The sequence below is a fragment of the Vigna umbellata genome, chromosome 10 (assembly GCF_029865625.1).
Source record: "Vigna umbellata cultivar VRB3 chromosome 10, Vumbellata_1.0, whole genome shotgun sequence".
NCBI lineage: Eukaryota > Viridiplantae > Streptophyta > Magnoliopsida > Fabales > Fabaceae > Vigna > Vigna umbellata.
Window position 1 is genome coordinate 1,682,028 of NC_142174.1, and position 14,989 is coordinate 1,697,016.

At 31.9% G+C, this 14,989-nt stretch overlaps 1 protein-coding gene across 1 annotated transcript; it reads right to left on the reverse strand.

The window, feature by feature from the left end:
• Window positions 1-3,647: 3,647 nt before the first annotated feature.
• Window positions 3,648-10,979, reverse strand: LOC148191605 (carotenoid 9,10(9',10')-cleavage dioxygenase 1-like). The gene is made up of 14 exons (XM_088100518.1): window positions 10,807-10,979; window positions 8,895-8,965; window positions 8,631-8,645; window positions 7,989-8,100; window positions 7,722-7,821; window positions 7,136-7,198; window positions 6,796-6,906; window positions 6,531-6,715; window positions 6,279-6,417; window positions 5,801-5,918; window positions 5,608-5,709; window positions 5,148-5,399; window positions 4,643-4,754; window positions 3,648-3,804 (listed from the first exon to the last, which is right to left on the reverse strand). Exons 4-14 carry the CDS (start codon window positions 8,097-8,099, stop codon window positions 3,775-3,777), a joined length of 1,323 nt encoding a protein of 440 aa, XP_087956644.1. The 5' UTR covers window position 8,100; window positions 8,631-8,645; window positions 8,895-8,965; window positions 10,807-10,979; the 3' UTR covers window positions 3,648-3,774.
• Window positions 10,980-14,989: the final 4,010 nt, after the last annotated feature.

The following is a 14,989-nucleotide window of genomic DNA, read 5'->3' on the forward strand; positions in this document are numbered from 1 at the left end:
GAAGGACTCCTGCCTATCTAGAAGATTACATCCACCAGGTGAATCAATCCTTGACTGTTAAAAATAGTTTTAAAACTCCCTATCCGATAGCTAATCTTCTATGTTGTGATAACTTGTCAGAGAAACACACCAAATATATCATGGCTGTTACTGAAAATAAGGAGCCTCGGACCTACAATGAAGCTAAAGACAAGAAGGAATGGATAGAAGCTATGCAGAGAGAAATTAAAGCCTTGCAGGACAACAATACTTGGGTTTTAACTCAACTACCATCTGGAAAAACTCCTATAGGATGCAAGTGGGTATACAAAACAAAATTTAGAGCTGATGGAAGCATTGAAAGGTATAAGGCTAGGTTGGTGGCAAAAGGGTATACCCAACAAGAAGGAATAGATTATCTAGACACTTTTTCTCCTGTTGCAAAACTCACCACTGTCAGACTTTTAATAGCCATAGCTGCTTCAAGTAATTGGTTCTTACACCAATTGGATGTGGACAATGCGTTTCTTCATGGTGACCTCAATGAAGAAATTTATATGCAACCTCCTCCAGGACTAAGTACTCATACAAAGGGACAGGTTTGCAAATTAACTAAATCCTTATATGGCTTAAAGCAAGCAAGCAGACAATGGTTTGAAAAATTGTCCTCTTATCTAATCTCTGTTAAATATAAACAGTCTAAGTCTGATCACTCATTATTCACTAAACGAATTGGTACATCTTTCACTGCACTTCTTGTCTATGTGGATGACATTGTGTTGGCAGGAAATTCCTTGGAAGAAATCAATTCTATCAAAGAGCTTCTACATAATAAATTTCGCATAAAAGATCTTGGTGAACTCAAGTACTTTCTCGGCCTTGAAGTGGCTAGGTCTAAAAAGGGAATTCACTTGTGCCAGAGAAAATATACTTTAGACATTCTTGAAGAAACAGGAATGGAGGGATGCAAACCCTCTACTACTCCCTTTCTCAGAGACACTAGTCCATTATACAAATTGGACAGCCAACTTGATGACCCTGGACCCTACAGAAGATTGATAGGGAAGTTACTCTACCTTACCAACACTAGACCTGACCTATGCTATACTATTAACTTACTAAGCCAATTTATGCAATTTCCTACAGAACACCATTATAGAGCTGCTCAGCATGTGCTCAGATACCTCAAATCTACTCCTAATGAAGGATTGTTTTTCGCCGCTGACTCTCCTATGCACCTGAAAAGTTTCAGTGACTCTGATTGGGCTAGCTGTCCTAACACTAGAAGATCAACTACAGGATTTTGTGTTTTCATTGGGACATCTCTCATTTCCTGGAAGTCTAAGAAACAGAAGACTGTTTCCAGATCATCCACTGAGGCCGAATACCGAGCTCTAGCTGCTACTGTATGTGAAATACAGTGGCTCCACTATTTGCTTAAAGACCTTCAAATTGAAGAATCTGGAGTGCCTATCCTATATTGTGACAACAAGTCTGCTCGCCACATTGCTCATAACCAGAGCTTTCACGAACGGACCAAGCACATTGAGCTTGATTGTCACGTTGTTCGTGAAAAGATCCAGGAAGGGCTACTGCATCTTCTCCCTGTACGATCCGATGAACAGCTGGCCGACGTCTTCACCAAATTTCCGCATCGCGTCAACTTCAAACATATCATTCCCAAGCTTGGACTGGTCAATATACATAGTCCAGCTTGAGGGGAGGGTATTGAGAATCTTTCGATTCTCTTAACTGTTTTTGACCAAAACAGTTAATGTCTGTTTTGTAATTAATTGCGGTTGTTTTTCTTTCCCTTTTTCCCTTTCTAGGACTCTATATATACTGAGTCCCTTTCCCCTTTCCCGTTTGATGAGAACATACATCTATGTACTTTGAATATATACTCAAATAATAAAAGAAGAAGTTTTTCTTACTCACCGTTTCAAGATCTGCATTTTTGTCTTCTGCACCGTGAGTCTCCGCCGCTGTATCGGAGCTCCTCCGGCCTCCAAGGTTCGCCTCACTCGCTCCCTTCCACCAGAGAAAGCTTCCGACATTTCTCTCTCCGCGTTCTCCTCACGTTGCACAAATGCCACGCATACAATCTTTCAGCTTAAGCTTTCAGTCTGATGGGCCAAAGGTTGACTGGGCCTTAAGTGCACAGTGTCTAACCCAAATCAAGAAAGTCCATTTGTTAATGGGATGACAAAGAAAAGAAAAAATCACTTTGGTTTCAGAACTTTTTTATGCTTTGAACTATGCGACAGTTGATTAAACTTTGAAGTGATTTCAGACATATGCTGCATAAAACCTTAAAAACTCTCTCTGTTTTGTCCTATATTTTCTTGCACATTGTTATGCTTGAAGTTTGCATGATTCATTTTTTGATCTTGTTGGCAATTTCGTTTTGCACCCCCACGATTTTCTCCATGCACCTCCATGGGGTGTGCAAAAGACAAAACTGTCCCTTTGGTATCACCTTTGTCGCCCTACTCCTTTCTTGTTGGAATTTATTTATGTAACTTGTACAATTCAAAAATTATTTATTACATAAAAAAAGTTATGTAATTTAAAACCATTTCGATTCTATGTCAATAATATTTTTTAAATTGTGTAATAGGAAATATTTATGAATTGTATAATTTAGAAGTATAATTTTGCACAATTTAAAAATTATTCTTTAAAAAATTATGAATAACTTTTATATTACTATTTTAAAAAATAATATAATATTGATTAATATGCTTTGAAAATTATGAATTCAGAACTTAGTTAAGAAAGAAAAAAAGTTTAAATTGAAGGGTAAAGTTGGAATTTTAATATTTATATGGGTGCATAATAAAAGAATGGGTTTGAAAAAAAGAATGTTATTTTTAAAATTTTAAGATAATGTGTTTCTTTAATTATACCATATTTTTATTTTTATTATACATTTGGATAGAGAAAACTGAAAGGACTATAATAATTAATTTATTAAAAATGAATAATCAAATATTTTCTGTGAATATAAGAACCTTAAAATATTACTGTACAGAAGTACAGAAAGTGTGTATACATTTTTAATACTCTTATTTCAGTGTATATGTCATTATATTTTTTTTCTATGTTATCATAACTTATTTTTCCTATTCACATTAATTGAATTAAATGTATAATTGAAAAAGGAATATTTTATCTTGAAATTTAAGAAATAACAGATAAAAAAATACCTTTTGCTAAAAAACTGATAATTGGTGAGGAACGAAGGAAATAAAATTGCAAGTTGAGATGACTTAATTTTATGGTAATTTAAGTTTAATATAAAAATATAAACTTAAATTTCAATAGATAAAAAACAAATTTAACTCGAGTACGAAGAATGAAAAACATATTCAATTTTTTTATGCATAGATTTTAATTAAAAACAAATTATCTTACTGTTATATGTTAGAGAATAGGATATGAGCAATTCGTGAGATGTATTATTATGTATCTAAGTTAAATTTTTCTCATTTTTACTTTTCATTTTCTCTTAGGTGATATTTGTAGTGACTTTAATAAGTAATTACTTTCGGATAATATGAAAAATAATTAATGATATTTTTTCAGGCATGAAACTTTTCATAAAAATATCAATAATTATGAAATAATTGAACGTTTCTTATTAAAATTGTAATGATACGAGTAACTAGTATGAATATTCCATTAATCTTTATTATTGCTTAATATATTATTATCTTAAAGTATATACCATTATTTGTAGCAAAATGTATACAAAGATTGAGGCAGAACAACACAGTGAGGCTGCAACCATTATCACAGTTTTGCTTGTTCTTGCAATTGTTCCTGCCCAAAGAGAAACAATAACAATAATTAGTGGCATCCTCTTAAAGTGGAAGAAGAAATGAGGGTAATATTTTGATGTATAAGCACTTTCAACAGAACAAAAGGTAAGCAATGAATGAGGAACTATTGATTACTTCTTTATAAAAAAAAGTGATTTTTATCAGCTCATTTAGCAGCAAACCCTGATGCTTGTCTGGTAGCATGAAACGGTAAAACTGAAGATAATGTTGGTTGTTTGAAAAAAAAAAAAAGGTACAATATTTTATTTTATTTATGAATTAAATATGCTTTTAGTATGCAAAATTAAAAATCATTTATGTCCAAAACTTTTACATATTTTGATCCTAAACTTTAAAAATAAATAGATATAATATTCTTAACTTAAAAGTATTAATTTCTTTACAGATTAAATGATGTTCCAGATTGACATTTAAACTAAATGTATCATAAACAACTCAAACACCAGCTCGAAACAACCCGTTGAAAAAGTTTATTAAAATGAGGTTAGAAAGATTATATCCATTCATTTTTAAAGTTAGAGAACCAAATTATATTAAAATTTAAAACAAGGACAAATTTCAAATTTTGCAAGTTTAATAATTAAAAAGATATTTAACCTTATTCCCATTCATTTCTATATCTTTTTTGTTTATTTCTTTACTGATTTTCTTCAACCAAACACTTCTAATTTTCACTTATTTCATTCACCATTTAGATTTTCATTCCCTCACTGCCGAATAGACCCAGAAGAAAATAGTTGCTTAATAAACATTCTGAGTGATGTGGAGGAAAGAAAGAGACGAAGAAATAATGTTGAAATATATGAAGCAACACAAACCTCAGTCACAAAGAAGGCATGGAAACCATATGGAACTCTATTGGGCAATTCCACAACCGCAACAGGATCTGCTGACATTGTTTTTGCATCAATGACATGCACAAATGATTTTCTGCAGTTTTGTATTATGAATTCTGTTAGTTAGCAATTGTAATGCAGATTACAGAAACTTGATAGACAAATTTGAAGAGGATATCATTATCTTAGTACTATAGAAGGCACTTTCAATTTGTAAAACGTAAAGGTATACAATATGTGTGCATGTTCATAATCAGTCCAAAGCATTATCTTTCTGTAATTACTTCCTTCTTCCTATATGTAAGTGTAAGAGTTTCTGTAGCAGAAAGAAGAAAAATGGAAGGTTTTAATAATACAAGGATCACAAACCAAAAAGGTGTAAGAACTAGTAGTTATAATTAGTATATTAGTATGGACAAAAAGGTTGTAAAACCTAAAAATAAGTTTATAGAAGTCACTGCTTCAAGTGTGTAGAGAAAGGTGTTACCCTGCATTTTCATCATGTACAAACAAGACCAAGTATCCATCATCTTCTTCAGAATCTATTCCAGGGACACGAGGGATATAAACAGCTTCCGAACCAAACTTTCCTGGTCCCAAGTCATAGAGTCCCTGAACATTTCCTCCAACTTCAAGCTTTTCTTTTCCATGATCTGGTTCGGCATGCAAATCAAATTTGATTATGCCGGTAACTTTTGCAATGTTGTCTAATGTGGTACCATAAACATATCGCTGCTTCCTGATGAAATGAAAGATTAAATGTGACCATGATGATTAAAATTATCAAATACAACATAGTTGAGATGTTAAAGTTCATAGTGATGTCTAACATGACCTTATTTGGATTAAAGTTATCAAATTGACATATGATTGAGATAGACTTGTTCACAAGTTATTGAGTACTTTGACTTCGCTAAATTTTCTCAACATGGAGAGAATGAGCTTACCTGCCAGTGTAGCTTTCATTGACTCTAGGAAAATCTACAGCAGAGGCTGACAATTTCTTTTGAGAAGCTTCACCAGTTTTCATGTTAAATCTCATTTCATACCTATAAAGTGTTAAGTGTTCATAAATAAAGAACAATTATGCAGTAAACTCTTTTTTTCTCAAAAATTTACATGTCAGAATGAATCCTTTACAGCTCATTTGAGAAATTTTCATGCTTTTCCTGGACAGCCCCACCGACGTTGTCCAACTTTGGATTCTGAAGGCGGCATGTGATCAGAACAACTTCATCTTCCTCCTCCCAAGCATTGGCTGAAAAAAAAATGACATGAAATTTTACAACTGAGAAATCTGTAGAAATAAATAATTCAGAGCATAAATTGAACCTGGTTTAGAATTCAAACATTTTAAGTATGTCACAATGGACAACTTTATGCAATGTTACTGCAAGGATTGTTATTGTACTATATACAGCCAAAAGACATCGTCCTTACTGTGGCAGGAAAAATATACCAGATTGTCTAATTTATTCTTTTGAAGGACAAACACCACATCTAACACATTTTGATAAATAAAAGGAGACTGTTTTCGAAGGGCCAAGAACAAAATAGTATTGGCATATCCTGGAATATCAATGAACATACAAATGAGAAACGAAATAAACAAGCATACCATTGTGGAATATGAAGCAGTTTGGTAGCTCAAACCATCTAATATTCTTTTCATCCTTAGCATACCGAGGTAGCACACCAAAACGGGCTTTCCTGGTTGAATCAAATGAGAATATCAATGTATTATTCTTCACCATTTCCTGAAAAAGGGTTTCAATCCACAATGTCAAATTCATTAATTGCCACCAATTGATGTACAAAGTCAATATGTGTGTTTTTTTCCGGAATATAAGAACAGATACACCTGTAATACCTTTGGCCTAAAAATCAGAGGAAGATCCAAGAATATTGCATAATTCTCTGTGATGGCAAAGTCATGCATCATGATGGGATCTGATACTGTTATGGGTACAGGATCATGCATATAACCATCTTTTGAAATTACTCTGTATGTGATATATGGTGGTGTATGTGCATAGCCAAATGTAAACATCTCCCCTGCATACAGAATATTTATTTGTTGGACAAATATTCCATTGAATCAGACAATTTAATCACTCATTTAAAGATCGCTTTACCAGTAAATGGATCAACTTTTGGATGAGCAGTGAAGGAGTGGCCTAATCTTTTATCATAATCTAGCATTCCAAGTGTCTGCAAATCACCATCTTCAAAAACTTTAATAGCATCTGCAAAATTCAAAATGAAACTACTTCAGTCCTGGAGACTAGAAGAGGTCAAAACAAGTATAATTAGCAAGTATCCATGAGAAAGGAAAGAACGCTGTCCGCTTAAGATCATAACTTGATGAATCTTTCATTCCCTTAGTTCCATACAGACCATGGCATTTCAGATATAATCAGCAAGCTTATATCATTCATGAAAGAAAAAAAAAAAGTGGGCACAAATGGTACTTACAAGGTTTATCTGCTTCTGAGAGAGCTAGAAGCTTCCCATGGTGATATACAAGAGCAGTATTGGCTGGTAGAAATTGGAATATGAACACAAGTTAGTTTCAACAATTTCAGTGATGCACAAGAGCTTAATATTCCCAGTCAAAAACGACTGGGAGCATTCACCAAAATATGTGTAACGGTAATCAGCAAAGCAAAGTACCAGGTAGTGCATTCTCCAGTCATATAGTAATGAAATGTGTACGAGTGTGCGTACGAGTATGTGTGCGTTTGCATTTGTCGAGTGTGTGTACACATATGTGTATGCATTTGTCGAGTGTGTGTACACATATGCGTATGCATTTGTCGAGGTATGCGTATGCATTTGTCAAAATTTATACGAGCATTGTAAGATGCAATGATAACATGAACACCATGCTAGTGATATATTTTTTGAAGTGCCAATACTTAAAAGAAGCCCATGCATAACGACAGTGGAATCTTCAAATGGGACACACAACGTACTATTTGAATGGTACTGAACAAAAATTGCAGAATGTAAGAAATTCCTGGGACCTTAAATTTGAAAAGAACCATAAAGCACAAATTACCTGTTCCACCTCCATAAGAAACATCCAACACTTTGAATTTAGTTCTCAGCATATGTATGTTAACCATTAAAAGTCCAAATAGACCCTTGAGATCTCCAATCTGATAGCAACACAAGAAGCTACGTTTGTCTAGGGAATCTAAAATAAATTATTTCTAAATTATAAAACTACTAAAATTCTCACTCAGCTTCTAAAATAAATTATTTCTAAATTATAAAACTACTAAAATTTTCACTCAGCTTCTAGGCTTTCACTTTCTTTCTATACCTTCATAAATTTGGACCGTCCAAAGTATTCTTCTTGTTTAAGACGAGAAGTTTTCACAAAACGTGAAACATATGTAGCTTTTCCATCTTTGATGCGCAAACCATGAATCATTCTGCAATTCATTGATACATGAATAAAAATTGGAGGAATAGACACCAGAACTATGAATTTTGTGCTGTATAAATTGGCAGCCCAAAACTTAAGAAAATCAGAGACAGTGAAATTGCCATTATGGTGAGCTGCAGAAAGTCAGAAATGAATATTGGAACTGGTGTTTGATTCACAAACAATTGAACTTAAATTTATATGGGAGGTGCTTTGTTATCTAGAATACTATATTGTTTAGGCTTAGTTAAGATTGTGGACCTTATACTTTTACTCTATGTTAAATTTAGTATCTATAGTTTCAATTTGTCCATTTACTCCATCATTTTACCAACTACCCCCCTCCCCCTCCCAGTGAAATGTAGGGATTCTGGAAAAAGAAAAAAGTGTTGAGATTTTGATTGAAGTTTGATGCTAAACACTATCCCAAGAAATTCCAAATTCCAATAGATCCAGAAAATATGGCCAGTCTATACAACTCATTTATAACAAACTTGAAAGAAATATGTGTTTGCATATAGGAAGAGAAGGACACACCCATCTCCATCAAACCTGCCAAAAACAGTGAGAGAAAGCACGGTATAAGAGTCAAAATCCACTTTAAGATCACATTTTTTGAAACAGACTAATTTAAAAAGTTCCATATTAACACCAAACCTTTTTGAATAATAAGTAAATATGGTAAAAAGAAAATCAATATACTTGTAAGCTACATGTATCATAAAAATTGAATATTTGCCAGGATTTGTTCAATATCTCATAATATAGAGTTCAAAAATGTAAAAAATAATAAAACTTTACCAGTGATATCCGGCAACAGGAGAAAACTTCGGATTAGGTCCAACTCTGACAAACTCCCCATTCAAGCAATCCTGAAAGACAGTTATAAACGGTAGAGAATGAGTGGCATGACTGGATATTGCTCTAGACTCCAGACCTTCGGTGAAAGAGTGTATACATTAAAATGTTTTAATTATATATCAGGTAACATTGTTCAAGGACAGTAATCAGAAAGCCAAAGATATACCACACATTTTCATGACCAGTAGCATAACAAGGTCTTGCATTTAAACAGAGCCATAAAGCACCATTATACTAGTGAAATTATATAAAAAGCAAAGAACTGCCAGAAAGACGGGCATGGACTACTTCCACGGTGATAAAAGATTAGGAAAATCTAGATATTGTAATTCTTACAATAACGAGATCTTCATCAAAAAACAACCAACTTTCAACTTTGAGAATGATGTATAAAACATGGCATGATTTGATGTTTGTTTAAAGAACTTCACACCATGTTAGAGAATCAAAATTATTCCATTTTCCTCTCTCTCTTCTCTGTTTATCCGAATTCTTTAATTTCCCTGTCTAAGTATTCCACTTCAAATTCAGAATTAAAATATAAGGTCATAACACCACAACAGATAAAATGAAATACAATAACACCAACTTTTTAAAAAACAATCCAGAACTGTGATTTCGGTGCATTCTCAATCTTTTTTCATGTAAACCCCATTTGCACAAGGGGCTGATTTAGGATCTTTTGGGTTAGAACCTTGTAGGAAATTTGGAAAATTAGTGAGAAGGTGGATTGGAAAGTGACTGAAATTCCAGGTTGGATAGTACTTTAGAAACATCTATATCTCAAACTACAAAACTCCAAATGAGGTGATTCAAAAACGAGATGAACATTCACGTTTTAAACTTTAATTTAAGCTCAAGAATCACTTAATTTGGGCATGTAAAACAAAAGATATAACCAAGAAAGATATGACCATGAGATAAACCTGGACAAAAGTGAGTTCCTGAATTCAGTGAAGGAAGAAGGAGAGGTGAAAAGAAAAGGTAAAAGAAAATAATCACTCTTTCCAAGGGAGACAACATATAAAGATGGAAAAGTCTTTTAATACAACCAAGGATTCTTGAATAGCTCAATAACATAGGAGAATCACTCTCACTAAATAAAACGAGATAAACTCTAATATTTTTGAATAAAACTCAACTTGCGTCATTGATAAAAATGGTTCAGGTAATATAGAAGCTTTAGCCATCATAGTTTAAAAGGATTCATTAACTGCAATTACATCTTGCTTAAGTTAATAATGATCCCACTTAAACTAATAATGATCCCACTACTTAATTACTAATTGTAATGAAATTGTGGCAACCAAAAGTCACCCAAAAACAATAAAACTCAGCCCACTAGCAGTCAACATTCTTGGTATTGTAACATCTCATTCATGCAATTATTTGCAACAAAAATAAAATAAAATAAAATAAAGTTAGTGCAGCCAAAAACATTGTCAATTGGACTTCATTAAAAACTATGTCACCTCATTTTTCTTCTACCCGGTTGGATTCACATCATTTTTGGACTACATGTGACTAAAATTGAAGCCGAATTTGTCAACTATTTACCACAAATTCAAGAAACATGACAACGATACATGTTCCTCAGACGGACAACCATACAACAATACAAGTTTAATTTTCATACACTGTCAAAGTAGAAATTTAACATTATCAATCAACCGGTCAGAAATTATCTTGACTGGAATTTCTCAAATAACAATAAACAACAGTCTTCCCCTACATAACAAAATCTATGATTGGATAACACCAAGCACTGTCAAACAATCTATAAAGCATGAGTACACTTCAATTGAATTGAATAAAGCAAAAATTCAACAAAGCAAGAGGCAAAAGTACTAACCGGGAGGTGCCCTTTGACAGGAAGGTCCTTTGTGGGAGGGGTCTCGGTGACAGGAGCAAAATTACCAGCGAGGTAGTGATGGGGCAGTGAAGTGTCATACAAAAACTTCACCACCAGCTTCTCCAACAAATCAATCACTTTCGAGGTGAAGCCATTGCTGGGTTTCGGTTCCACTTCACCAACTCCCCCTCTCCTCCGTTCTTCTTTCCATCATCCCCCATTTGACTGAATGATTGCAACAAAGCTTTGAGCTTTACGAAAAGGGTGTGGAAATGAGTGAGTGGAGGTGTCACTATTTGAATGATGGCTTTGGTCTGATGTGGCTGATCTTCCAATGGCTCACTGTTGTTAAGGCCTTGTTTGGCCTAGCAATTGCCACGTTGTGTCACGATCACAATCTCGATGATTCTGAATTGTGGGACACAAATACTGATCTTACATTTTATTTTATCCTCATTTATCTTTTAAATTCTTCCCATTACTAAAGATATTTCAACGATTAATGTTATTAATAAGTGATATATTAATTTTAAAATATCCTTACATAATATCTGTAATTTTAATTATTGATCAATGCCACGGTGAACAGAATTTTATGACAATGAGACTTGAAAATCGTAACAAAAAAATTAGAAACAAAAATACGAAAAGAATAAAAATACTAGTATAAACAAACATTAATGTGTGTCGCTTATTATGTTATTCTATTTTATCATAATTTGTTAAAAAAAATATTGAAGATCGACTAGGTCTAATTTTTATTAAAAATTAAGGATAAAAATATATTTAATTATAAATGTTATATACTCGAGTGTACATTTTACTTTTATACATTTTAATTTTTTTTTTGTTTTTACATTATTTTCTTACTGATGATGACTTTACATTTTTTTCTCAATTTAAATATCTTAAATAATATATAACGATAAAAATAAATTTTATACATATGTAATACTATTTGATATATTTTTATTTTAATGTTAGTTAAAAAATATGTTTGAAATTTTAAATAAATTTAAAAATTAGTTAAAATGATTAAATCTATATATTTTTAAAATTAAAAACTAAATTAGAACAAAGTTTTAAAAAATAACTAATTCTAATTAAGAAATAAAAACATATTTAATCATAAAATTTATGATATTAAAAGTAACTTTATTAAGAGTCTTTTTATAAAATGTTTCCATGTATATTTAAATTAATAAATGAACAATCAGGGAAAAAGAAAAACATGTTTCTTAACGAAATTGAGAATAATAACGTGTAATGATTTTAAATTTTGAATAACTTTAAAAAGTAGATCGATTAAACATAGGTTGTTTTAATTTAACGTGATTTATAATTTGAGTTAAAATATATAGCTAAATTAAATATTCATACAAAATTGAAACAAGTTTACTATTCTATAAAGTAAATACATGTTATTTTGAATAGTTAACCATTGTTTATAGTCTTCTAATTATTTTTTGATGACTTTTATCTTTCAAAATTCTATAAATACTAAACATGCAATTCACTCCTTAATCTTATTTTATAGTTTCTACCCTAAACAAAACTCTTCTTATAAAACAAAACTATCATCATTCATTTCAAAACCTTTGTTTTATGTCTATCTCCTGACTAATTCTTTGTATTTGAAGTTATTGATGTAATTAATAAATAATTAATGTATTATTCAATGTATGTATGTATTTAATTTATTCTATTAAATGTTGTGAGAGTTTTTTAATTGAGGTGATTATATAATAGTATACGTAATTAAGGTAATTTACTATATTTATTGTATAACTTGTGTATTGATATAACGATTAAATGTGATTATGATTTGTTGTTTAATAAAAACATGTGATTATATCAATTACAATAACTATGTGAACTATATATATGTGTATATTTTGATGAATATAGTAATTAATGAACCTAATTATAATTTTATTAATTTGATACTTAATTGAAATAAATGAAGCACATTAAGTTGAAAACAATGATAATTAAATAAAATGTTAAGGTTTTAATTTATCTTACATGAATCATTAGAAATACATGCGCTACACACATTTATGTTCGTGTTTTTATTCTAGTAAAAATTTATTGTTATAAAATAACTTTCTAAAAATAATAATAAAAAATAACACCTATTGGTGTTATCCTTTGTTCATGTCTTCACCTTTTCATAATCACATCTCATAAAACAAGTTAAATCATAAATATGCATATATAATCTTCAATACCAATTCTATCGGTGAAAACCTTTTTCAAATTTCATCATAAGTATTTTCCACTATGTGAGTTTTATCTTTAATTGAGCCATGATAGTCTCATTTCAAACTATGACATCAATACACTCCACACAACATCCAAATAGTAATATTCTCACATTGAAAATCACTACATTATCATTCAAAATCATGCATATCAAACCAAAGATAGATCTAACTAAAAGAGAGTATATACATCATTCATACCTCTTTATTTTTATTTATGTCATACATTTGTATCTTATTTCCATCCAAAGTCATCACATATTGATTAATTCAATTGAAATATTAATAATACGTGATTTATTTTTTTATTGTATTAACAAAATATTCAATTATAATATTTTCATTAAGTATATCAAAATTACGATCAAATTGGCAATCCAATTGGTCAAAATGATTAACCACATTTCAAGAATCATTTATCATAATTTAAAGTCATAATTTAAAGTCAATTCAATGGTTAACGAATCAATGCTCAAAATTTTATCAATATTATCCAAAAGTTAAAACAGGGTGGCGTCCAACACGAGATCCCCCGTGCTCATTGTGAAGTGGGTATCCAACACGACCAGGGGATCATTTAATGCCTTAAACCTTTGACGTTAATGATTAAGTAGCGTCCAACGATCTCAAAGTTACGTTCGACACTTTGGACCACTAGAGCTCACTTAGTAACTTTAGTCTTACAAGCGGCGGACAACGATTTTGTGATATCGTCTCACACTTTATTTGAGTTTTAACTCTCAAATCGACTTAAATAGGTTGTCCAACTTGACTATCCATGCAACTTTAGTTCTTTCTTAGTTTAAAATAGCTTATTTTGGTTCAAAATAGTCACTGATATATCAAATATGACAATCGTAGCTAAATCAATTGAACCCCACAAACAACAATACTAAAACAGCCCATAAACAATGGCCCTAGCAATAAAAACACAATTCAATCTCATCTTTATACTCAGACAATTTACCAATACAATCTAACATTTAACATATCAACTCATACCATAGAATTTACAAACACTCCACATTGCTCATCACAAATTAGTTTCCAATCAAACAATCACATCATCTCAATTGAAATCAGTACACAAGTTAAAACATATATGAGCAAGTACAAATTTACCATAAGCATCCCTGACTTGGATAAACCTTCCTAGACTCAAAAGGTGCTCCCCATAGGTTGTGCCCCACATAGGTTAATATACCAACATACAGAGAGTTATGAACAACAATCATAATACACTGTTACAATCCTAACTGAATAAAGATTCACCTTGAGCCTTTCATCATCACATGCAAACTTCTACACCCCCTGATAGCAACCTCCTCAAGCTAGGTTGGGACAAAGCGCGAAGAGATGCTATGGTGATGATGAAGGTGCGAAAGCAAGGTGGTAAAGGGGCAAGGCTCATGACCTCTGGCGTTTTAATGGCGATGGGATGGTGTTTGATGGTTCTATTGAGAGGTTGGACTAACTTTAGGAAGAGTAACTAGAGGATATCGCATATGATGTTCTAGCCTCGACTTGAGACAAGACATGGTTGCACAAATATTTTGGCAACATAACATTATAATTCTCAAAGTGAGTTTACAAAAGGGAGACACATTTATTTATAGATGAAGGTGTCTCCAAAGTAGGCCAAGACCCCAAAATGTTATCTTGCATCAAACCTTAAAAATTCTGTCTTGATGAAAGAAAGTTTAACATGTAACACTTTAACTTTTAGAAAAACTCCCCACTCCTAAAATGTCATGTGGAAAACCCCTTTAACAAAAGTTTTCTACTGAAAAAATACACATGACCATGTAAAAAAAAGGTTTGATCCTTTTTGACGTCCCTATTTGTGTAGGAATGTCTCAGATAGGTCCTCGTTTTCTAAAGTGTATCAAAATGGTCCTTAATTTTGAAAATTTATATCA